The 26,812-nt window shown below is 46.5% G+C and overlaps 2 protein-coding genes across 3 annotated transcripts in view; both read right to left on the reverse strand.

The window, feature by feature from the left end:
- Positions 1-1,881: 1,881 nt before the first annotated feature.
- Positions 1,882-8,147, reverse strand: LOC142722931 (uncharacterized). Its single transcript, XM_075848915.1, has 2 exons — positions 8,079-8,147; positions 1,882-4,853 (listed from the first exon to the last, which is right to left on the reverse strand). Exons 1-2 carry the CDS (start codon positions 8,145-8,147, stop codon positions 3,561-3,563), a joined length of 1,362 nt encoding a protein of 453 aa, XP_075705030.1. The 3' UTR covers positions 1,882-3,560.
- The window catches only part of TMEM151B (transmembrane protein 151B), a 33,340-nt gene continuing 11,380 nt past the window's right edge, over positions 4,853-26,812 (reverse strand). For both annotated transcript variants that reach the window (XM_075848917.1, XM_075848916.1), the window contains one exon: positions 4,853-9,655. In XM_075848917.1, coding sequence (XP_075705032.1) covers positions 8,222-9,655 — 1,434 coding nt within the window. In that variant the 3' untranslated portion in view covers positions 4,853-8,221. The remainder of the gene's footprint in view (positions 9,656-26,812) is intronic.

Genomic DNA, 26,812 nt, shown 5'->3' on the forward strand with positions numbered 1-26,812 from the left:
CCCAAGTGTCTTGACCGCTGTCTGGGTCATATCCATTCGCCGCAGCCTCCTCCACTTCAGTCATTGGCAGGGTTGCCTTCTTGTAACTCCATGTTCTCCGATGTCTTCGATAAGAAGGGAGCTGAGTCCTTGCCACCACATTGAGCGTATGATTGTCCGATCGACTTGGTTCCTGAGTCGTCTCCTCCTCGCGGTAGAGTGTATCCTCTCTCCCCGCTGGAGACCCAGTCTATGTCATCCTACATTAAAGAGAATCTGGAGAGGGGCTTCATTCGTAAATCCTCATCCCCGGCCGGAGCTGGGTTCTTCTTTGTCAGGAAGAAAGATGGATCCCTACAACCCTGCATTGACTACCGAGGCCTCAACCAGATCACGGTGAAGAACAGGTACCCACTGCCTGATGACAGTTATATGTGTCTTAGCCACTATAAACAGCCCATCCAGAAAATGCTGCTGCTTTGTGGGGATACAGAGGGGAGAGAGGGGACGTCTTAGAGAGAGTGAAAGTAAAACACAGAATACAGAGGAGAAAGAGGACGTCAGACAGAGAGTGAGAGATAGTAAAACACAGAATACAGATAGTGGATTAGTGTCAGTGAGTGTGTTTCACACTGCGGAGAACAGAATAGTTAGATTTATAATAATTTGATAGAGAGATAGTAGTCAGTCAGTATCCGTGTGTTAGACAGGGAGCCATTGCTGTGAGTTAGTGCTGCTGCAGCTATACAATTCTTACACTAATTTGTGAATCACCAATCTTCATCACATTGTTAACAAATTTTCTTCGATAATATCAATCCTGGTGATGATAGCGTGCCGCTGCCTGCAGGTACAGACATGATGTCACTCTGTCACGTCTGTAGGGTATGTGGACCCATTAGGCCGCTGGGTAGATGATCAGGCAGATACTCGGAGTAGCAGACATGGTGAAGCAGGCATAGATGACACCGAACGTGGGAGATGGTAACAGACGTGGCAAATGAGGCACACACAACTCCAACAATAGACTTAGGCTCCGGAACAAACATAGCAACAGGATATGGGAAGCAGGATACCGAAACACTGGGAGCAGGATACAACTAAGGGACCATTTGCACAGATGAACGCAGGAATACAAATAAGGCTCAGTCAAAGAGAGGAAGGGCGGAACACTTTTTAAAGTCCAGGGTGTCAGTGGGTTGATTGGGAAACAGACAGGTGCGCGTGCTGGCCCTTTAAGACCGTGACTGAGCGCGCGCACCCTGCGGTTGCATAGGGTGTAAGTGGGAAGTTCCAGTGGTCAGCGACCGCGGGCATTCTACACTCATTGTTTTGCATATATCTAACTGCTAATAATATTGGCACCAAAAGTTGTCGTATTATTCTGTATCAAGCAGTTATACAGCGTAGTTTGTGTCCAAGTGACAATGTTTTACAAATAGAGAAAATGCCATTACGCCTTCGCTTTCCAGGACGATGAGGCACGCGGTCACTGGCACATGTAGTCGTGGGGCTGAAAGTGGTGGAATATATATATATATATACTATTATTTATTTTTTCTTACATTGACACCAAATTTGTTGCTACTCCCAAAAATTGATCATTTTTTTAACTGTTTTTTAATTGTAAAAATACTTGACAGTGCAGTGCGCATAGACCGGCGGTTACCATCCATTTACTATATCCATATATGTTGCTGTCTCGGCCTTAAAAAGCTTGAAAGAGATTGGATCCTGTCCTAGAAGACCTCAGAGAGTCATACACGGCTTTTCAGGGCACTTTTGATTCACAACTAATTTATTCGGACTGAGACGAAACTGAAAGAAGGTTCAACCGAATCGGACAACGAAACTAATTTTGAGATATTCGCTCATCACTAATGAAGACACCAGAAGCCGACATGAAAGTGTCAGTGATTCGTCTGTGACTTTATTACACAGATGTCATTTACAATCTTCAATATTGCAGCCAAAAGGCAACATTGTGGTAAAAGCTATATACATATATATATATATACCTTGTTATATCATCAGATACGTAACAAAAGACATAGAAAATCGTCACAAAACATATTGTAAAATTGTATGTGCAGTGCAGATACTGGAGTGGTGACACTCGCAGGGCTTGCATCTATGTGGGGGTCACATGATACTGAGGGTGGTAGAGGCAATGGGGAGATTGATAATGAGATTATTGCCTTCAAGGCCAGGGATGCCATCATGCCGTACAGTTCAGGCGCACGCTGGAAAGTCAACGTGGAAACACTTCTGGTCTGACTGTGACAAAGTGTCATCACTACACAGAATGTCTGACGCTTGACATGGTTTTGGGGAACCCTGTGCTGCAGTTTTATCCTCACTGAGCATTTCTGATGGGAGCGTCGAAAGTTAAACACGCAACTAAAGCCAATTTTATGTCTGTGATCAGATTGTACCCAGTAATGTCTGCCCAGCCATGCTGTGTGTATCACTCACTGTGTCTGTAGATAAGTGTTATTACAGGGGAAACCGGTCTCCTGCCTGCACACTACCGGCTGTGACCGCCACCTATCTACCTGTATCGATTCTGCTCCACACTCCTACAGCTTCCACACATGACCCTTCTACATTTGGCAGCTCACACATAATGTACGAAGTGTCCACCTGTATAACCTCCTGCCTCCCTGATACACCAAGATACTATGAGCTCACAGTCTGCCTGTAGTAACTCCTTCCTCTTCTACACCCATCATGTACCCACCTGTATTAGCTCCTGCTCCTTACTGTCCACCTGCAGTAGCTCCTGCCTCTTACAGTCAAATTATAGTAGCTCCTGCCTTTCACTAACTGCCTGCCCTTCAATGTCTGCCTATAACAGCTACTGCCTCTTGCTGTCTACTTATAGTAGCTCCTGCCTCTCACTACCCGCCTGTAATAGCTCCTGCCAGTCAATATCCGCCTGTTGCTGCTCCTTCCTCTCGCTGTCTGCCTGTAGCAGCTCCTGCATCTCACTGTACACCTATAGCAGCTCCTGACTTTCAGTGTCCGCCTGTAATAACTCCTGACCCACACTGTCTGCCTGTAGTAGCTTCTTCCTCTTACTGTCTACATGTAGTAGCACCTTCTCACTAAGCTCCTGTAATACCTCCTGCCTCTCACTCGCTGGCTCTAGAAGCTCCTTCCTCTCACTGTCCACCTATAGTAGCTCCTGCCTCTCACTACCCACCTGTAATAACTCATGCCCTTCAATGCCTGCCTGTAATAGCTCCTGCCCTTCAATGCCTGCCTGTAATAGCTCCTGCCAGTCAATATCCGCCTGTTGCCTCTCCTTCCTCTTGCTGTCTGCCTGTAGCAGCTCCTGCATCTCACTGTACACCTATAGAAGCTCCTGCCTTTCAGTGTCCGCCTGTAATAACTCCTGACCCACACTGTCCGCCTGTAGTAGCTTCTTCCTCTTACTGTCCGCCTGTAGTAGCTCCTTCTCACTATGCTCCTGTAATACCTCCTGCCTCTCTCTCGCTGGCTCTAGAAACTCCTTCCTCTCACTGTCCACCTATAGCAGCTCCTGCCTTTCAATGTCTGCCTGTAGTAACTCCTGCCTCTCACTGCCAGCTATAATAGCCTCTCACTGTCCGTCTGTATCTCCTTCCTCTCACTGTCCGCTTGTAGTAGCGCCTGCCACTTACTGTCCTCCTGTAATAGCTCCTGCCTCTCACTGTGCACCTGTCATAGCTCCTTCCTCCCACTGTCTGCTGGTAGCAGCTCCTGCCCTTCAATGTCCACCTATAGTAGCTACTTCCTCTCGCTGTCTGCCTGTAGTAGCTCCCGCTTTTCATTGTCTGCCTGTAGAAGCTCCTGCCTCTTACTGGCACCTGTAATAGCTCCTTCCTCTCACTGTCCGCTTGTAGTAGCTCCTGCCTTATACTGTCCCACTGTAGCAGCTCCTGCCTTTCACTGTCCGCCTGTAGTAGCTTCTTCCTCTTACTGTCCGCCTGTAGTAGCTTCTGCCTCTCTCTGTCCGCCTGTAGTAGCTCCTCACTATCTGCATGTAATAGATCCTGCCTCTGACTGTCTGTCTGTAGTATGTCCTTCCTCTCACTGTCTGCTTGTAGTAGCTCAGGCCTCTTACTCTCCGCCTGTAGTAGGTTCTTCCTCTCACTGTCCGCCTGTAGTAGCTTCTGCCTCTCACTGTCCGCCTGTAGTAGCTCCTCACTATCTGCATGTAATAGATCCTGCCTCTGACTGTCTGTCTGTAGTATGTCCTTCCTCTCACTGTCTGCTTGTAGTAGCTCAGGCCTCTTACTCTCCGCCTGTAGTAGCTTCTGCCTCTCACTGTCCGCCTGTAGTAGCTTCTGCCTCTCACTGTCCGCTTGTAGTAGCTCTTGCCTCTCACTGTCCGCTTGTAGCAGCTCCTGCCTTTCACTGTCTTTTAGTAGCTTCTGCCTCTCACTGTCCACCTGTAGTAGCTCCTGCCTCTCACTGTTAGCCTGTAATAGCTCCTGCCTCTCACTGTCCGCCTGTAGTAGCTCCTGCCTCTCACTGTCCGCCTGTAGTAGCTCCTGCCTCTCACTGTCCGCCTGTAGTAGCTCCTGCCTCTCACTGTCCGCCTGTAGTAGCTTCTGCCTCTCACTGTCCACCTGTAGTAGCTCCTGCCTCTCACTGTCCGCTTGTAGTAGCTCCTGCCTCTCACTGTCCGCCTGTAGTAGCTCCTGCCTCTCACTGTCCGCCTGTAGTAGCTCCTGCCTCTCACTGTCCGCCTGTAGTAGCTCCTGCCTCTCACTGTCCGCCTGTAGTAGCTCCTGCCTCTCACTGTCCGCCTTTAGTAGCTCTTGCCTCTCACTGTCCGCCTTTAGTAGCTCCTGCCTCTCACTGTCCGCCTTTAGTAGCTCTTGCCTCTAACTGTCCGCCTGTAGTAGCTCCTGCCTCTAACTGTCCGCCTGTAGTAGCTCCTGCCTCTAACTGTCCGCCTGTAGTAGCTCCTGCCTCTAACTGTCCGCCTGTAGTAGCTCCTGCCTCTCACTGTCCGCCTGTAGTAGTTCCTGCCTGTCACTGTCCGCCTGTAGTAGCTCCTGCCTGTCACTGTCCGCCTGTAGTAGCTATTGCCTTTTATTGTTCACCTGAAATAGCTCCTACCTCTCATTGTCCACCTGTAATTAGTCCTGCCTCTCACTGTCTGCCTGTGATAAATTCTACCTCCCACTGTCCGCCTGTAGTAGCTCCTGCCTCCCACTGTCCGCCTGTAGTAGCTCCTGCCTCCCACTGTCCGCCTGTAGTAGCTCCTGCCTCCCACTGTCCGCCTGTAGTAGCTCCTACCTCCCACTGTCCGCCTGTAATAGCTCCTGCCTCTTATAGTATCTACTGCCTCTCACTAACCGCTTGTCGTGGTGCCTGCCCTTTAACGTCTGCCTGTATTAGCACCTGCCTCTTACTATTCAACTATAGTAGTTTCTGCCTGTGGTCAGTGTCTCTATATTACAAATATCACCTGTGAAAGGTTCAGTCTCATGGAATGTCCCTTTCTGGATTTCCTGCTCTAAACAACTGGAATCTTTTGAAGAACAAGCCCTCATTTCCTGTGCGGACCCTCCACTGCTGTAGTAATATGTATAGCAGTCTGCAGTGGGGGTGTAGTGTCTGGAATACAACCTTTCCTAGGCATTATATGAAGGTCTCTAAGACTTAACTAGGATTTGATTTTCTCCTAATGCTAAAGAAGTTGTCCCTCTCATTGTAGCCTGGCATCCTAATTTCTATATGATTCATTCCCAGAAATCCCCTGGTGACATGATAAGTCGCAAGGGGCGGAGATTAAGAGGAAACGCAGAACCTCTTCAGTATGAGATTGAGCTCCTCACTCCAGCACAGAGTTTCCTATACGAGAAGCTGTTCCTGTAGGCCGTGAAGGTGTCCCTGGCATTAGAATTATAGTGAACAGCTTGTACTCCTACTGTATGAACCCATCAAACCGTCTATTACCATCTTTATTTATATATATATATACACATCTTCCAAACTTTCAGAAATCTCCAAAAATGATCCCGCATAGGAATGAACAATAGATGTAAATAGCTGAATGAAGGTTTTCTCGGAATGTGGAAGGGTATATGACATATATAGGCCGTGCCTCTTATATATAGGGGCCCTAACTGTGTACATGACCCATCCAAAGACTTGTCTATAAAGTTGGAAATTGCTTCCTCTGGACTAATTTTCTGGATCTGACAGAGGATGAGTTGATGGACATTTGTCTTCTTTCAACCTAGTAACTATGTAACTGAATGTAACTATACGGAACTGTCAGAAACTGAATTGAACAAAACGGGACTATCGGTAACTGAATGTTACAATATGGGACTCTCTGTAATTTAATGTAACAATACGAGACTGTCGGTAAACGAATGTAACAATGCGGGACTCTCTGTAATTTAATGTAACAATACGGGACTGTCGGTAACTGAATGTTACAATATGGGACTCTCTGTAATTTAATGTAACAATACGGGACTGTCGGTAACTGAATGTTACAATATGGGACTCTCTGTAATTTAATGTAACAATACCGGACTGTCGGTAACCGAATGTAACAATACGGGACTCTCTGTAATTTAATGTAACAATACGGGACTGTCGGTAACCGAATGTAACAATATGAGACTCTCTGTAATCTAATGTAACAATATGAGACTCTCTGTAATCTAATGTAACAATATGAGACTCTCTGTAATCTAATGTAACAATATGGGACTGTCGGTAACCGAATGTAACAATACGGGATTCTGTAATTTAATGTAACAATACGGGACTGTTTGTAACTAAATGTAACAATATGGGACCTGTCGGTAACTGAAATAACAATATGACTGATTGCAACTTCACTATTTCAGCGACTTCCAAATATTTTTGTAAAATGAGACTGTATTTAGGCTCAGGCTACACGGGGACTAAAAGTCACAGGAAATCACAGTTTGACTTTAATTATTTCCTATGGGGAAAAAACTTACAAGAGACTTTGCAAATATTACAAAATTCCTGACACGGTAGGAAATTGTTTGATAGTCACAAGTGACTCGTCGTCATCATGTAGCCAAGTCTAAAGTTCCAGTATTTCCTAATCTGCGGGGGTCCAGGGGTTTGCTCTTAAGGCTTGTGAGGTATATTCTAGTATTCGGAGAGGTTCCCGTGTCTCCGTGTATAGACGATGGCCGAGTCTCCTATCTTATCCACTGACCAGCGTCGCATCGGGAGACTACAGCTACTCAGAGACAAATAAGTGTCGGCTGATATGTACAATACTGATGATTCCTGCGGCGGACATGATATCTGAACGCACCGCAGCTTCAGGGATCACGCCACATACGTGTCCAGTGTGTGTTACATCCAGAACTCAAGAGAAACGTGACATGCAATAAAAGATCATTTCAGAGAAGTGAGAACTATACTTGTGTATATACAACCTGAAGTTCTTCATGCTGAATATACGTAGAGCAGATGCGTCCTCCTTACGCTGAGTGGACATAAATATTCAATGCATTTTATGTTTGGCGGAAGTGTAAAAATAAGAGAGAAGTGAGAGTGAAGAGTCCATCGTGATCCCACCTGCACCGGCCCTCGCATTGTAGTGATGTGTATAGTCCACTTATTCCTCCCATATAGACAGGCCTTCATCTTGCAGTCCCCGCAGTAGGATAACCCTGCGATGGACCGTTCACCGGCGACCAGCGATTGACCCTAGAACTTTACTAAATGCTGTTGGAGATGATCTGCGGATGAATGGATGATGCTCATTGGTCCATGGACTATTGCCTAATTGTTTGCTACTATATGTGAAATACTTAGTCCTGTACTGGTCCACATAGCACCTGATCTCTGACACCCCAACCAGGCTTGTATTAAAGATCAGTAACTGGATTCTCCAGTGTTTTGGTCACATTTGTCAGTCTTTGCTGCCCGATCCCCATTCTGACATTGTACAGGGTTCACTATGGCTCAATCCACATCTAGGTCTCCGCATAAAAATGTGCTCAATATCCTTGTGTCATAGCTTGTCTACGTGATAGTCTTTAAAGAATCCATGAGCTGAGGCATTCTCTGAGAATCATCTATGGATCTGCTTGCTTTACTTTCGTGTTCTTCACAGATGCAAAGACGCCATAGTATTTATGAGGTTCCACCTGTGGGGTGTTTTGCATGGTACTGGGCTGTCCATGATCATCACTCTTGTGGTGGAGACACAGAAATATCCTGGAACATGGTAACAAGCCTATCACAGTGATGTTTCTACACAAGAGCCGTTACGGTGGAGACGTCGGTGGTCGTGGTTTGTACAGCCTTCATTACGATGGACAATGAGGATGGGGAAGTAGAGAGCGTCTTGGTATGGTGGAGGTTCCTCCTCCTCCACAGTCACCTGGCTGGACAGCCGGGTCTGTTCTGTTGGACAACTCTGCTCATTGAGGCTTTCACTGCGGCTCTGCCACAAACAACTCCGGCGAGATCCATATAAACGTCCCAGAGAGAAGCGACTGCTGCTGAAGGGGATTCTGGGACTGCCATTACAGATACTGAGGGCACTACGGGAAAAAATGGAAGAGCTGCTCATAGTGCGATGACACCGCTCACAGTTCTGGCGATAACCACGAGTGTACGTGCAGGATGTATAACCTGAAGAGATGCCCACTAGATCCATCAGAACAGCCTCAGAGTAGCTGGGCACCAGTTGCTGATTGGACCGTATGTGCCACTCCAGCTCTGTACTGTCGATTGTGTTAACACGTGGCATTCTTTGGCATATGGTACGATCATCAGCCGGTGTCACTGGCGTAAAGTCGAAGCCAAAGAGCTTTTCTACATGGTAGTGAACACACGAAGTGCGGTACTCATTGAGAACCCTTAGTGGCCAGGACAGCGTTAGGAGAGCTGCCACCCAGAAGATGTAGTGGGACACGTACCATGGAATGTTATCCGGATCAGAAAACGCAACCATGTATTCCTTGAAGTCCACATTTTTTAGGTGCATGCCTTCTCGAGCCTCCATGTAGTCATCCAAACCCTCATTCTCTGTGAAAAACCTTGCCCTCTGGGTCAAGTATGAGTTTTCTGACTCCACATTCGCAAAACTGAAGCATTTGGTGAACCTTAGCCGTGTGACTGGATAGCTGTCTAAGTCAGTCAGGTCTTTGGAGACGTCTTTCACTCCACAGTTGTTGTAGTCAAACTCTGATTCCGCCACATGAGTATTGACACGCTCGTGGTAGACTTGGGTAGTGGTGTACGCATCTCCATTTCGATAACGAGTTACCTGACGAGTCCTGCGTACATAATGGTAGCTGATAGCCTTCCACCAGATGCATGGTGTCGCCTGCTGCATCCTCTGCACTCGTTCCTGTACACTCTCAACATCCACTTTATATTGCAGCTCATTTCGTGTGTAACAGTGCCAGCACTCCACCAGGTAGACCACATACAGCATAACGAGGAAGGCCAGGGGGATGTAGATGTAGCCGTTGGAGCAGGGACTGTCGTGATACATCATGGAGTTACCCTTATAGGCACTGTCAAAGGTCAAGCGAGTGACTTTGGTAACATGGCACCAGGTCATGGCACCCATGCAGCCATAGATGAGGAGAGACAACAGGAGACATTTCCAATGAGATTCACGGCATAGGGACTTGCTGAGTGACTGCTTCACCGGCCTTTGCTGCAAGTAAGAAGAGAAAAAATATTCAGAAAGCATTCAGGTAGAATATATCACGTGTCACTGGTGGCTGTCATTCCTACAGAGACTGAGGATACTCGTGGTCTGTATCCTGTGAACGTGGCCTGAATGACCTTATATATAGCTCTAGACCATGGTCCCATCTACTGTATGTGTGAATGGTTGGACACGTTCATAATAAAAGTGGTTGCGCATGAAGTCCCTGGACTATGACTAATTGGCCAAATGGTTCACACTTCCTATCCCACGATCCCGTGCTGTTACATGTAGAGACCTGGGATTACTCATACTGATCATTTCTACTACAGAACTGAGAATATCCAATCACCTAAACATTAGAGAAGAGTCAGCCATAACAAGGATTTGGTCACAGATGTCTCCGGGTTCTCCTGTTTTTTTGAGCTGTTGCCTCAATTCAGCAGACTGCAATGGCTGCTAACAGTCTGCTGGGGGTGCTGTCTTATTGACCCGTCAACCAAGAGACGCCAACTCAATTCTGACTAAGACCTGCAAGAAGAAGGAATGGATGGGGGATTTCAGCTGAGGTCTGCAAAGGGATAGAATTCCCATTCCGACCTGTAACTGGAAATGATCAAGGACATAAGGTCGTTCCAGGAAACGTGTAGTCGGTGATGAGTGGTAGAATCTCTAGATTCTGTCACACCACAATTATATAAGACCTCATTAGGCCGCGTTGCACTTAATTAATAATAAAAAATGGCTAGAAATATCCCTCCATGAGATGTGAGACGTCTGAGTTATCGTGATGTTCAGTGACGACCACAGACGGCAGCTATTATGGTTTCGGTGGGGGTTGTCACCCATCTTTGTACATCTCCTGATGGCACATGTACCCCTGGGCCTCTACCTCCCCCTGCTCGGCCTGTGTCAGTGTTCACTGCAGCTCTGGCCTTCAGTTGGGAATCTCGGGATAAACAGAGCTATAGGTTCTGCCAGATTGCATGGAATTGAGGGATGATACAGAATAAAAGTGACTATTAGAGGTGAGATCAATGCAGGATGAGCCTTGTGATCAGTATCAATCTGCGGCTGCTGTAGTCCTGGCTGAGGACCAGGTTGCGCCCACTCAAAACAACTCAGACTTTGGAGACATCCTGGGGATCCCCCCTCCCTGACTGACGCGACTGCTCGTAGTTCAGACCGATGTAACATCTTGAATAACGCAACGTCCTCCTATCCGGTCATCAATAACCTCTCCCATTGCCCCCGCTATCTGCTACCCCTCTGCTAACTACTGGTGTCTAAACAGTTTATGTATTGTGCTGCCGGCCCTGGGAGGAAGAAGCTCTATTACTCCCGGGCATAAAGGGAGGACGGAGAATTGCTTAGAATACCATTCCATAACATAACAGTGAATGTCCCTCTACGGTGGAGCTTCACTGTAATAACAAGTTGTGGAGTTGTCACTGCCCGTCTCTACCCGTCCCTGTCTTGTACCCTCCGTGGGCTCCAAATATCAGGGTAAGACCCATATTACAGAAGAGGGAAATACCAAACTGATCCACGTTAAATTCCTTAATTGCACTTAGCGGCAGTCTGTAATCTCATCTAATCCCACAAACGGATCAGGATTAAGTGAGAAAGTCAGCTGCTGAGCGTGACACCCAGACACGGAGCTGTGAACGGCGAAAGGAGCGTCGCTCGGTGCCCGGACAATGCAGGGTTAATAAACACTTTAATAATGTATATCTCCTCACTATCATCACATCCCATTACCCAGCAGCCTCTGCGTCTCGCTCCGTGGCTTTACTTGTCTCTTCCAGGACAACCACAGATCACATGCAGTCGGGTTTTGATTACAGAGGAGGAGGTTGCAATAGTCCGGCCGGGATATGATGAGGGTGAATGAGCAGCAGAACGAGGGTCAAGTCATGGGGGTATTAATGAAAGATAATGAGGGGCAATATGGGGGGGCATTATGACCTCATGTTTCCAGATATAATAAGTAGGTCCAGATGACGGATGTGATCATGAAGTGAAGCTAAACATAGCAGAGCTGAGAACTATGTAAGAAATAATCAGACGCCCCCATTATTGACTTCACTCATAGAATCCTCCCTGATTATTTCCCAGACTCATAAATATGGAGAAGAATAATCGGCGGGGGGAGGGGGGCTCAATCTGTATGTTCAGCAGCAAATCATGTGGGATACATTTACCTATGGTACCCTATATATACACACAGGGTTATACATATGGGGTAAATATACAGTATGTGTTATACGTTGTTATATAAGGTTATATGTATGACACAATATGTATGGTGTTAGAGGTGCGTCTCACTTCTCCCAGCCACCAGTTTGCCACTTCCGGGGTCATTTGATAGATGGAATGGTGCCCTAATTGAAGACGATCCATTCCGGGTCACTGGCTCGTTTCATATCCGTGGTTAGGTTCTCCAGTAGAACGACTTTCTATTACCAAGATGTCAAAAGGACCTTGATGTCGAGACATCAATTCAAGGGGTTTCCATGCATCTACATTTCCTGGCCTCGTCTGTCCAGGACTTCTCAGTTCCATACACCATTACCAACCATAGCGCTACACAAATCCAATCAAAATGGAAATGCAACTACGGAATGATGCCACCTACATCCCATCCCCATCTGGCATAGCAACCAACATGCCAAACGTGCCCTTCCCTGATGTCCCTAGTGGAAGGCCTAGAAGATGTCAAAATGGAACAGATGAGAGCAACTCACACCACTATATGTGCCACTAGAGTAGTAAGTCATCAGCGCGCCCCTCCAGTGACATTAGTGATATTACACACTGCAGCATGGATGAGGATGAACGGTGCCAAAGACAGTCTTAATCTACCCATCAACTTCATGGATAAAACCATAGATGGCCTCCAAACGATACCTGTTCTCTGACCTGTCTAAAGAAAAGGACTGCAGATGAGACAGCTGTGGTACAGACACCCTTCACGCTGACCTATGTGTGGCCCAAGTGGAGTACATGCAAACAAATTAAGACCAGACAACCTGCCAAAACAGTTCCACCTATGGCAGGACACAGGACTGGGCAAGCTATCCAGCCTTACCTCAAGGCTACTGAACGCCCCCTGGATGTGGCTCTTGGATGTGGAAGGTGCCATTAATCAGTATGTCCTAAAGGAAAGGATATCTTTATACCCAGTAGAGGTGAAAGGAAGGCCAACCCGTGCTCTTCTACAGTGCAATACCAACCTAAACCTACATCGATTAGTGATAGAATTTTGAAAGGCCAAACTTACTGATACATGGCTGGTTCAAGCACCAGTCCCAGCAGGATGCTGACAAGACACAATGCCACAATGATTTTTTTTTGTGAATTCACCACTATGATAAGCAGTCCAGACCACAAGAGCCGACACAGGAGCACAACCGAACCTCCCAGATGACTGCCACCATCTATGTATCTATTGGATGCCTCTAATAATGACACATCTATCCTACCCCTGAGGAGCCAAACATCACCACCTTCATGTGTGGCAGCAGGAGGTACAAGAATGTCTCAAGCAAGTTGAGTCATAGAAGTCACCAGCAATTTGCCGATAAAGTCACCGACAGTGTGCATATAAAATCACCGGCAGAGTTAAGACAAAATCACCAGCAGAATTCAGATAAAGTCACCGGCAGTGTGCAAATAAAGTCACCGGCAGAGTGCAGATAAAATCACCGGCAGAATTCAGATAAAGTCACCGGCAGAATTCAGATAAAATCACCGGCAGAATTCAGATAAAATCACCAGCAGAATTCAGATAAAGTCTCCGGCGGTGTTCAGATAAAGTCTCCGGCGGTGTTCAGATAAAGTCACCGGCAGCGTTCCGATAAAGTCACCGGCAGCGTTCCGATAAAGTCACCAGCAGCGTTCAGATAAAATCACCGGCAGCGTGCAGATAAAGTCACCGGCAGCATGCAGATAAAGTCACCGGCAGCGTGCAGATAAAGTCACCGGCAACATGCAGATAAAGTCTCTGCCCGTGTTCAGATAAAGTCACCGGCAGTGTTCAGATAAAGTCACCGGCAGTGTTCAGATAAAGTCACCGGCAGTGTTCAGATAAAGTGTCCGGCAGTGTTCAGATAAAGTCACCGGCGGTGTTCAGATAAAGTCTCCGGCGGTGTTCAGATAAAGTCTCCGGCGGTGTTCAGATAAAGTCTCCGGCGGTGTTCAGATAAAGTCTCCGGCGGTGTTCAGATAAAGTCTCCGGCGGTGTTCAGATAAAGTCTCCGGCGGTGTTCAGATAAAGTCTCCGGCGGTGTTCAGATAAAGTCTCCGGCGGTGTTCAGATAAAGTCTCCGGCGGTGTTCAGATAAAGTCTCCGGCGGTGTTCAGATAAAGTCTCCGGCGGTGTTCAGATAAAGTCTCCGGCGGTGTTCAGATAAAGTCTCCGGCGGTGTTCAGATAAAGTCTCCGGCGGTGTTCAGATAAAGTCTCCGGCGGTGTTCAGATAAAGTCTCCGGCGGTGTTCAGATAAAGTCTCCGGCGGTGTTCAGATAAAGTCTCCGGCGGTGTTCAGATAAAGTCTCCGGCGGTGTTCAGATAAAGTCTCCGGCGGTGTTCAGATAAAGTCTCCGGCGGTGTTCAGATAAAGTCTCCGGCGGTGTTCAGATAAAGTCTCCGGCGGTGTTCAGATAAAGTCTCCGGCGGTGTTCAGATAAAGTCTCCGGCGGTGTTCAGATAAAGTCACCGGCGGTGTTCAGATAAAGTCTCCGGCAGTGTTCAGATAAAGTCTCCGGCAGTGTTCAGATAAAGTCACCAGCAGAATTCAGATAAAGTCTCCGGCGGTGTTCAGATAAAGTCTCCGGCAGTGTTCAGATAAGGTTTCCAGCAGTGTTCAGATAAAGTCACCGGCGGTGTTCAGATAAAGTCACCGGCAGTGTTCAGATAAAGTCTCCGGCAGTGTTCAGATAAAGTCTCCGGCAGTGTTCAGATAAAGTCTCCGGCGGTGTTCAGATAAAGTCTCCGGCGGTGTGCAGATAAAGTCACCGGCGGTGTTCCGATAAAGTCACCGGCGGTGTTCAGATAAAGTTACCGGCGGTGTTCCGATAAAGTCACCGGCGGTGTTTAGATAAGGTTTCCAGCGGTGTTCAGATAAAGTCACCGGCTGTGTTCAGATAAAGTCATTGGCAGTGTTCCGATAAAGTCTGCGGCAGTGTTCAGATATAGTGACCATCAGTGTTCAGATATAGTGACCATCAGTGTTCAGATATAGTGACCATCAGTGTTCAGATATAGTGACCATCAGTGTTCAGATATAGTGACCATCAGTGTTCAGATATAGTAACCATCAGTGTTCAGATATAGTGACCATCAGTGTTCAGATATAGTGACCATCAGTGTTCAGATAAAGTCACCGGCAGTGTTCAGATAAAGTCACCGGCAGTGTTCAGATAAAGTCATTGGCAGTGTTCCGATAAAGTCTGCGGCAGTGTTCAGATATAGTGACCATCAGTGTTCAGATATAGTGACCATCAGTGTTCAGATATAGTGACCATCAGTGTTCAGATATAGTGACCATCAGTGTTCAGATATAGTGACCATCAGTGTTCAGATATAGTGACCATCAGTGTTCAGATAAAGTCACCGGCAGTGTTCAGATAAAGTCACCAGCAGAATTCAGATAAAGTCTCCGGCGGTGTTCAGATAAAGTCTCCGGCAGTGTTCAGATAAGGTTTCCAGCAGTGTTCAGATAAAGTCACCGGCGGTGTTCAGATAAAGTCACCGGCAGTGTTCAGATAAAGTCACCGGCAGTGTTCAGATAAAGTCACCGGCAGTGTTCAGATAAAGTCACCGGCAGTGTTCAGATAAAGTCACCGGCAGTGATCAGATTCAGGCTGGATTCACACGAGCATGTTCGGTCCGTAAAGGACGGAACGTATTTCGGCCGCAAGTCCCGGACCGAACACACTGCAGGGAGCCGGGCTCCTAGCATCATAGTTATGTACGACGCTCGGAGTCCCTGCCTCTCTGTGGAACTACTGTCCCGTACTGAAAACATGATTACAGTACGGGACTAGCGTCAGAATTCTGGCACAAATTGCAACCAAAACTGCCGTACAGGGCGTGTGCCAAATTTATTATGTTTTGGACACTTTCTTCACTTTCCTCGACAGTTTTAAAACGTTTATAGAGAGGCGTGGCTAATAGGGTGTGACTAAGAGGGGCGTGGTGAATAGGGAGTGCCTAAGAGGGGCGTGGCTAAGAGCAGAAAATATTAATTTAAAGTATGTCAGCCAAGAGGTCGCATAAGGAAGAGAAAATATTCTAACATGTCCAGCAAAATGAGCCAAATTGATGATAGTTTGCACCCTTGTGATATATCTGGTGCAGTTCCTGCCCGTCCGGGCTAGTTTTATCCTGTCTGTGACAGTATTACCCATTCTCCCCCAATTATCTTCAAATTTCGAGTTGACATTGCTAACGTAGAGCTCAAGATGAATCCGGACATCATCGACTACAGCAATGACCACAACCCTGCCCTGAAGACTCAAAAACCAAAGAGATGGGGATCAACTTCAGGGGGGGAAGTGTCCAAAATCAGGACCCCGAATATAGGAGACCAAGAAATGCCACTCCACATCCTACACAATCCCTCCACATCTCCAATTCTGCTACAATATGAAACCTGAACACATGTACAAGAAGGCAAAACACAGACTACCCCTCCCGAGGGAGAACGGAGTGGCCTAAAAGGAATCGCCTAGACTGGTGGAGTAGCCTTCACATTGCAAAATAGTGGAACATATCAAAAAAAAAGCGTGACCCCTGCATGAAAGAATTGACACCCCAATCCCGGCACCTTCAGATGAGAAGACTGGTGACAATCAACACCAAAGGTAACCATTGTGAGACAGCGCCTGCCATCCCATCCCCCGACCTTCATTGAATCCTTGTCTCTCTTTACCATGTAACCTTCTCTACCTCCATCCCGCCCCATGTAAGTAGTGATCATCGTCCTGCGGTGTAGTGACACCTTGTATCTGGCGCTGAATATATAGTAATGGTATTTTCTAGTATTGGACCATGTACGGGTGATTTGGGATGTTTTCTAGTATTGGACCATGTACGGGTGATTTGGGGTATTTTCTAGTATTGGACCATGTACGGGTGATTTGGGGTATTTTCTAGTATTGGACCATGTACGGGTGATTTGTTGTGTTTTCTAGTATTGGACCATGTACGGGTGATTTGGGGTATTTTCTAGTATTGGACCATGTACGGGTGATTTGGGATGTTTTCTAGTATTGGACCATGTACGGGTGATTTGGGGTGTTTTCTAGTATTGGGCCATGTACGGGTGATTTGGGGTATTTTCTAGTATTGGACCATGTACGGGTGATTTGGGGTATTTTCTAGTATTGGACCATGTACGGGTGATTTGGGGTATTTTCTAGTATTGGACCATGTACGGGTGATTTGGGATGTTTTCTAGTATTGGACCATGTACGGGTGATTTGGGGTATTTTCTAGTGATGGACCATGTACGGGTGATTTGGGGTATTTTCTAGTATTGGACCATGTACGGGTGATTTGGGGTATTTTCTAGTATTGGACCATGTACGGGTGATTTGTTGTGTTTTCTAGTATTGGACCATGTACGGGTGATTTGGGGTATTTTTTTAGTATTGGACCATGTACAGGTGATTTGGGATGTTTTCTAGTATTGGACCATGTACGGGTGATTTGGGGTGTTTTCTAGTATTGGGCCATGTACGGGTGATTTGGGGTATTTTCTAGTATTGGACCATGTACGGGTGATTTGGGGTATTTTCTAGTATTGGACCATGTACGGGTGATTTGGGGTATTTTCTAGTATTGGACCATGTACGGGTGATTTGGGATGTTTTCTAGTATTGGACCATGTACGGGTGATTTGGGGTGTTTTCTAGTATTGGACCATGTACGGGTGATTTGGGGTGTTTTCTAGTATTGGACCATGTACGGGTGATTTGGGGTGTTTTCTAGTATTGGACCATGTACGGGTGATTTGGGGTATTTTCTAGTATTGGACCATGTACGGGTGATTTGGGGTATTTTCTAGTATTGGACCATGTACGGGTGATTTGGGGTATTTTCTAGTATTGGACCATGTACGGGTGATTTGGGGTATTTTCTAGTATTGGACCATGTACGGGTGATTTGGGGTATTTTCTAGTATTGGGCCATGTACGGGTGATTTGGGGTATTTTCTAGTATTGGACCATGTACGGGTGATTTGAGGTATTTTCTAGTATTGGACCATGTACGGGTGATTTATGGTATTTTCTAGTATTGGACCATGTACGAGTGATTTGAGGTGTTTTCTAGTATTGGACCATGTACGGGTGATTTGGGGTATTTTCTAGTATTGGACCATGTACGGGTGATTTGGGGTATTTTCTAGTATTGGACCATGTACGGGTGATTTGGGGTATTTTCTAGTATTGGGCCATGTACGGGTGATTTGCGGTATTTTCTAGTATTGGACCATGTACGGGTGATTTGAGGTATTTTCTAGTATTGGACCATGTACGGGTGATTTATGGTATTTTCTAGTATTGGACCATGTACGAGTGATTTGAGGTGTTTTCTAGTATTGGACCATGTACGGGTGATTTGTTGTGTTTTCTAGGACTGGGCCATGTACGGGTGATTTGGGGTATTTTCTAGTATTGGACCATGTACGGGTGATTTGGGGTATTTTCTAGTATTGGACCATGTACGAGTGATTTGAGGTGTTTTCTAGGACTGGGCCATGTACGGGTGATTTGTTGTGTTTTCTAGTATTGGACCATGTACGGGTGATTTGAGGTGTTTTCTAGTATTGGACCATGTACGGGTGATTTGTTGTGTTTTCTAGTATTGGACCATGTACGGGTGATTTGGGGTATTTTCTAGTATTGGACCATGTACGGGTGATTTGGGGTATTTTCTAGTGTTGGACCATGTACGAGTGATTTGGGGTATTTTCTAGGACTGGGCCATGTACGGGTGATTTGGGGTATTTTCTAGTATCGGACCATGTACGGGTGATTTGTTGTGTTTTCTAGTATTGGACCATGTACGGGTGATTTGTTGTGTTTTCTAGTATTGGACCATGTACAGGTGATTTGGGGTGTTTTCTAGTATTGGACCATGTACGGGTGATTTGGGGTATTTCCTAGTATTGGGCCATGTACGGGTGATTTGGGGTATTTTCTAGTATTGGACCATGTACGGGTGATTTGGGGTATTTTCTAGTATTGGGCCATGTACGGGTGATTTGGGGTATTTTCTAGTATTGGACCATGTACGGGTGATTTGGGGTATTTCCTAGTATTGGACCATGTACGGGTGATTTGGGGTATTTCCTAGTATTGGACCATGTACGAGTGATTTGAGGTGTTTTCTAGTATTGGACCATGTACGGGTGATTTGGGGTATTTTCTAGTATTGGACCATGTACGGGTGATTTGGGGTATTTTCTAGTATCGGACCATGTACGGGTGATTTGGTGTATCTTTTAGGATTGAACCATGTACGGTTGACTTGAGGTGTTTTCTATGATTGGGCCATTAACACTGTCGGCTTTTTGGTCTTTTCTAGCAGCGAACCGGGTAATTTGGGGTACTTTCTAGGATTAGGCCATGTACGGGTGATTTGGGGTATTTTCTAGTATTGAATCATGTAAAGATGATTTGGGGTGTTATCGAGGATTGCGCCTTGTTTGGGTGATTTAGGTTGTTTTTTAGGATTGGGCCATGTATGGGTAATTTGGGGTGTTTTCTAGGACTGGGCCATGTATGGGTAATTCGGGGTGTTTTCTAGGACTGGGCCATGTACGGGTGATTTGAGGTATTTTCTAGTATAGGACCATGTACGGGTGATTTGAGGTATTTTCTAGTATTGGACCATGTACGGGTGATTTGGGGTATTTTCTAGTATTGGACCATGTACGGGTGATTTGGGGTGTTTTCTAGTATTGGACCATGTACGGGTGATTTGGGGTGTTTTCTAGGACTGGGCCATGTACGGGTGATTTGGGGACTTTTCTAGGACTGGGCCATGTACGGGTGATTTGGGGTATTTTCTAGTATTGGACCATGTACGGGTGATTTGGGGTATTTTCTAGTATTGGACCATGTACGGGTGATTTGGGGTATTTTCTAGTATTGGACCATGTACGGGTGATTTGGGGTGTTTTCTAGTATTGGGCCATGTACGGGTGATTTGGGGTATTTTCTAGTATTGGACCATGTACGAGTGATTTGAGGTGTTTTCTAGTATTGGACCATGTACGGGTGATTTGGGGGGTTTTCTAGGACTGGGCCACGTACGGGTGATTTGGGGACTTTTCTAGGACTGGGCCATGTACGGGTGATTTGGGGTGTTTTCTAGTATCGAACCATGTACGGCTGATTTGGGGTATTTCCTAGTATTGGACCATGTACGAGTGATTTGAGGTGTTTTCTAGTATTGGACCATGTACGGGTGATTTGGGGTATTTTCTAGTATTGGGCCATGTACGGGTGATTTGGGGTATTTTCTAGTATTGGACCATGTACGGGTGATTTGGGGTATTTTCTAGTATTGGACCATGTACGGGTGATTTGGGGTATTTCCTAGTATTGGGCCATGTACGAGTGATTTGAGGTGTTTTCTAGTATTGGACCATGTACGGGTGATTTGGGGTATTTTCTAGTATTGGGCCATGTACGGGTGATTTGGGGTATTTTCTAGTATTGGACCATGTACGGGTGATTTGGGGTATTTTCTAGTATCGGACCATGTACGTGTGATTTGGGGTATTTCCTAGTATTGGACCATGTACGAGTGATTTGGGGTATTTTCTAGTATTGGGCCATGTACGGGTGATTTGGGGTATTTTCTAGTATTGGACCATGTACGGGTGATTTGGGGTATTTTCTAGTATCGGACCATGTACGGGTGATTTGGGGTATCTTTTAGGATTGAACCATGTACGGTTGACTTGAGGTGTTTTCTATGATTGGGCCATTAAGGGCATGACCACACGTGGCGGATTTCCTCCGCAACTGTCCGCATCAATGCCGCACAGAATCTGCGTTGCAGATTCTGCAGCGGATCTGCACAAAATGTGCAGTAAATTGATGCGGACTGGCTGCTGCGGACTGCGGGAAAAGTGCTTCCCTTCTCCCTATCAGTGCAGGATAGAGAGAAGGGACAGCACTTTCCCTAGGGAAAGTAAAAGAATTTCATACTTACCGGCCGTTGTCTTGGTGACGCGTCCCTCTTTCGGCATCCAGCCCGACCTCCCTGGATGACGCGCCAGTCCATGTGACCGCTGCAGCCTGTGCTTGGCCTGTGATTGGCTGCAGCCGTCACTTAGACTGAAACGTCATCCTGGGAGGCCGGACTGGAGACAGACGCAGGGAGTTCTCGGTAAGTATGAACTTATATGTTTTTTTACAGATACATGTATATTGGGATCGGTAGTCACTGTCCCGGGTGCAGAAACAGTTACTGCCGATCGCTTAACTCTTTCAGCACCCTGGACAGTGACTATTTACAGACGTCTCCTAGCAACGCTCCCGTCATTACGGGAGCCCCATTGACTTCCTCAGTCTGGCTGTAGACCTAGAAATACATAGGTCCAGCCAGAATGAAGAAATGTCACGGTAGTAAAACCAATACGCTCCGCAGCACACATAAGATTTGCGGACTTCATTGCGGAATTTTGACTCTCCATTGAAGTCAATGGAGAAATTCCGCCATGAGTCCGCAACCAGTCCGCCACTGCTCCGCAACAGACAGAGCATGCTGCGGACACCAAATTCCGCTCCGCAGCCTATGCTCCGCAGCGGAATTTTACGCCTCGTCTAAACTAACACTGCTAAATTAAAGTGAAAGTCAATGGAGAAACGGCACCGCTGCGGATTAACGCTGCGGAGTGTCCGCAGCGGAATTTAAGTGAAATTCCGCCACGTGTGAACCCGCCCTAACACTGTCGGCTTTTTGGTGTTTTCTAGCAGCGAACCGGGTAATTTGGGGTACTTTCTAGGATTAGGCCATGTACGGGTGATTTGGGGTATTTTCTAGTATTGAATCATGTAAAGATGATTTGGGGTGTTATCGAGGATTGCGCCTTGTTTGGGTGATTTAGGTTGTTTTTTAGGATTGGGCCATGTATGGGTAATTTGGGGTGTTTTCCAGGACTGGGCCATGTATGGGTAATTCGGGGTGTTTTCTAGGACTGGGCCATGTACGGGTGATTTGAGGTATTTTCTAGTATAGGACCATGTACGGGGGATTTGGGGTATTTTCTAGTATTGGACCATGTACGGGTGATTTGTTGTGTTTTCTAGTATTGGACCATGTACGGGTGATTTGGGGTGTTTTCTAGTATTGGACCATGTACGGGTGATTTGAGGTGTTTTCTAGTATTGGACCATGTACGGGTGATTTGAGGTATTTTCTAGTATTGGACCATGTACGGGTGATTTGTTGTGTTTTCTAGTATTGGGCCATGTACGGGTGATTTGGGGTATTTTCTAGTATTGGGCCATGTACGGGTGATTTGGGGTGTTTTCTAGTATTGGGCCATGTACGGGTGATTTGGGGTGTTTTCTAGTATTGGGCCATTTACGGCTGATTTGGGGTATTTTCTAGTATTGGGCCATGTACGGGTGATTTGGGGTGTTTTCTAGTATTGGGCCATGTACGGGTGATTTGGGGTATTTTCTAGGACTGGGCCATGTACGGGTGATTTGGGGTATTTTCTAGTATTGGGCCATGTACGGGTGATTTGGGGTGTTTTCTAGTATTGGGCCATTTACGGCTGATTTGGGGTATTTTCTAGTATTGGACCATGTACCAGTGATTTGAGGTGTTTTCTAGTATTGGACCATGTACGGGTGATTTGGGGTGTTTTCTAGGACTGGGCCATGTACGGGTGATTTGGGGACTTTTCTAGGACTGGGCCATGTACGGGTGATTTGTTGTGTTTTCTAGTATTGGACCATGTACGGGTGATTTGTTGTGTTTTCTAGTATTGGACCATGTACGGGTGATTTGGGGTATTTTCTAGTATCGGACCATGTACGGGTGATTTGTTGTGTTTTCTAGTATTGGACCATGTACGGGTGATTTGAGGTATTTTCTAGTATTGGACCATGTACGGGTGATTTGGGGTATTTTCTAGTATTGGACCATGTACGGGTGATTTGGGGTATTTTCTAGTATTGGGCCATGTACGGGTGATTTGGGGTATTTTCTAGTATTGGACCATGTACGGGTGATTTGGGGTATTTTCTAGTATTGGACCATGTACGGGTGATTTGGGGTATTTTCTAGTATTGGGCCATGTACGGGTGATTTGGGGTATTTTCTAGTATTGGACCATGTACGGGTGATTTGAGGTGTTTTCTAGTATTGGACCATGTACGGGTGATTTGGGGTATTTTCTAGTATTGGACCATGTACGGGTGATTTGGGGTATTTTCTAGTATTGGACCATGTACGGGTGATTTGGGGTATTTCCTAGTATTGGACCATGTACGGGTGATTTGGGGTATTTTCTAGTATTGGACCATGTACGGGTAATTTGGGGTGTTTTCTAGTATTGGACCATGTACGGGTGATTTGGGGTGTTTTCTAGTATTGGACCATGTACGAGTGATTTGAGGTGTTTTCTAGTATTGGACCATGTACGGGTGATTTGGGGTGTTTTCTAGGACTGGGCCATGTACGGGTGATTTAGGGTATTTTCTAGGACTGGGCCATGTACGGGTGATTTGGGGTATTTTCTAGGACTGGGCCATGTACGGATTATTTGGGGGTGTTTTCTAGGACTGGGCCATGTACGGGTGATTTGGGGTATTTTCTAGTATTGGGCCATGTACGGGTGATTTGGGGTGTTTTCTAGTATTGGGCCATGTACGGGTGATTTGGGGTATTTTCTAGTATTGGGCCATGTACGGGTGATTTGGGGTATTTTCTAGTATTGGACCATGTACGGGTGATTTGGGGTATTTTCTAGTATTGGACCATGTACGGGTGATTTGGGGTGTTTTCTAGTATTGGACCATGTACGGGTGATTTGGGGTGTTTTCTAGTATTGGACCATGTACGAGTGATTTGAGGTGTTTTCTAGTATTGGACCATGTACGGGTGATTTGGGGTGTTTTCTAGGACTGGGCCATGTACGGGTGATTTAGGGTATTTTCTAGGACTGGGCCATGTACGGGTGATTTGGGGTATTTTCTAGGACTGGGCCATGTACGGATTATTTGGGGGTGTTTTCTAGGACTGGGCCATGTACGGGTGATTTGGGGTATTTTCTAGTATTGGGCCATGTACGGGTGATTTGGGGTGTTTTCTAGTATTGGGCCATGTACGGGTGATTTGGGGTATTTTCTAGTATTGGGCCATGTACGGGTGATTTGGGGTATTTTCTAGTATTGGACCATGTACGGGTGATTTGGGGTATTTTCTAGTATTGGACCATGTACGGGTGATTTGGGGTGTTTTCTAGTATTGGACCATGTACGGGTGATTTGAGGTGTTTTCTAGGACTGGGCCATGTACGAGTGATTTGAGGTGTTTTCTAGTATTGGACCATGTACGGGTGATTTGGGGTGTTTTCTAGGACTTGGCCATGTACGGGTGATTTGGGGTATTTTCTAGGACTGGGCCATGTACGGGTGATTTGGGGTGTTTTCTAGTATTGGACCATGTACGGGTGATTTGGGGTGTTTTCTAGGACTGGGCCATGTACGAGTGATTTGAGGTGTTTTCTAGGACTGGGCCATGTACGGGTAATTTGGGGTGTTTTCTAAGACTGGGCCATGTACGAGTGATTTGGGGTGTTTTCTAGGACTGGGCCATGTACGGGTGATTTGGGGTGTTTTCTAGGACTGGGCCATGTACGGGTGATTTGGGGTGTTTTCTAGGACTGGGCCATGTACGGGTGATTTGGGGTGTTTTCTAGGACTGAACCCTATACAACAAGCTGATTAGGAAAGCTAGGTCTATGGTGGGAGGTCCGTTGGGAAGTTTTGAGATGATGAGGGATAGAAGAGTTCTTGGATAGTGGAGGGTGATATTATGGAGCATTTTTAGTCATCGTTTAATTCCTCTGCAATAAGGTAATGATGTCGGTTTATGAAGTCGTTGGAGCTGCAGCGACAGCGGCCAATAGAATGTTCACTGTTAGTGGGGATTGTCATATTATGATTATTACCATATGGGCGTGTTCACACGGCAGCCTCCGTTACGTTCAGGCGATAACCGCTCCGTCATTTCAGGCGTAATGTCATGTGCCGGCGTCTTTCGCTGCGTCCATTACGGACGTATTTGGAGCTGTTTTTCTATGAAGTCCATGGAAAACGGCTCCAATTACATCTCAAGAAGAGACCGGCACTTCTTTGACGCGGGCGTCTTTTTTACGCGCCGTCTTTTGACATCGGCGCGTAAAAAAAATGACCGTCAGCACAGAACATCGTGAGACCCATTCAAATGAATGCGCAGATGTTTGCTGACGCTATTGAGCCACATTTTAAACGTAATTCGGGGCTAATACGGCTGAATTACATCCGTAAATAGTGCGTGTGAACCCGGCCTTATTATTGTTATTATGTATTCTGTGGATTTCTTATTGTGATGTTTATATTGGACGTGGATTGATGTTTAGCTGTTGAATATCGCGGCCAGAAATTGCAGAGTTTTTTGACGAGCTTTTTGACGCGGAAACCGCGTCGGAAAATGCGCCAAAAAACAGCCAAAAATGCCTCCCATTGATTTCAATGGGAGGCGGAGGCGTTTTTTTCCCCGCAAGCGGAAAAACCGTCTCGCGGGAGAAAGAAGGGACCTGCCCTATATTCGGGCGTTTACGCCTCGGACCTCCCATTGACATCAATGGGAGGCAGAGAAAGCGTATTTCGCAGCGTTTTTTGCCCGTGGCACTCAATGACTGTGGGCGAAAAACGTCACGAAAATCGGCGTGCAGGGAGAGCAAAATCTGCCTCAAAATTCCAGACAGATATTTGAGGCAGATTTTCCTCCTGTAAAAAACTCTGTGTGAACCTGCCTTTTTTTTAGGCCCTGTTCACACAGAGTTTTTTTTGCAGGCAGAAAAATGTGCAGATTTTGACCTGCCTGCAATTTCTGGCCGCAATAGTCGCTGCGTTTTTAGCCCGCGGCCATTGAGTGCCATGGGCATAAAACGCCATGAACATCGCTTTCTCTGCCTCCCATTGATTTCACGTAACTGCGGCAAGGAAGAGCACGCCTGTTTTTTACCGCGAGCAGCTAAAAGCCGCCGCGATGAAACAAAACGCCTCTGCCTCCCATTGAAATCAATGGGAGGCGGTTTCGGATATTTTTTGGTGATGATTCCAACGCGGTTTCGGTGTCAAAATCAGCGCAAAAAATGTACAAGTGATTTGGGGTGTTTTCTAGGGTTGGTCCCTGCCCGGGGGATGATTTATATGATTGGTCCCTGCCCGGGGGATGATTTATATGAGTGGTCCCTGCCCGGGGGATGATTTATATGATTGGTCCCTGCCCGGGGGATGATTTATATGATTGGTCCCTGCCCGGGGGATGATTTATATGATTGGTCCCTGCCCGGGGGATGATTTATATGAGTGGTCCCTGCCCGGGGGATGATTTATATGATTGGTCCCTGCCCGGGGGATGATTTATATGATTGGTCCCTGCCCGGGGGATGATTTATATGATTGGTCCCTGCCCGGGGGATGATTTATATGAGTGGTCCCTGCCCGGGGGATGATTTATATGATTGGTCCCTGCCCGGGGGATGATTTATATGATTGGTCCCTGCCCGGGGGATGATTTATATGATTGGTCCCTGCCCGGGGGATGATTTATATGAGTGGTCCCGGCCCGGGGGATGATTTATATGATTGGTCCCGGCCCGGGGGATGATTTATATGAGTGGTCCCTGCCCGGGGGATGATTTATATGATTGGTCCCTGCCCGGGGGATGATTTATATGATTGGTCCCTGCCCGGGGGATGTTTTCTATGATTGGTCCCTGCCCGGGGGATGATTTATATGATTGGTCCCTGCCCGGGGGATGATTTATATGATTGGTCCCGGCCCGGGGGATGATTTATATGAGTGGTCCCTGCCCGGGGGATGATTTATATGATTGGTCCCTGCCCGGGGGAT

Source organism: Rhinoderma darwinii, unplaced genomic scaffold (genome assembly GCF_050947455.1).
Source record: "Rhinoderma darwinii isolate aRhiDar2 unplaced genomic scaffold, aRhiDar2.hap1 Scaffold_543, whole genome shotgun sequence".
NCBI classification, from domain to species: domain Eukaryota; kingdom Metazoa; phylum Chordata; class Amphibia; order Anura; family Rhinodermatidae; genus Rhinoderma; species Rhinoderma darwinii.

Excerpts from the sequence above, each read along its gene's own strand:
- LOC142722931 (XM_075848915.1), bottom strand. The coding sequence starts at position 8,147 with ATGCAAAACACCCCACAGGTGGAACCTCATAAATACTATGGCGTCTTT. Across the intron at positions 4,854-8,078 it reads CATCTGTGAAGAACACGAAA|AGGCAAGAGCTACTAAAGGC; the intron begins GTAAAGCAAGCA and ends GCGGACAGTTAG.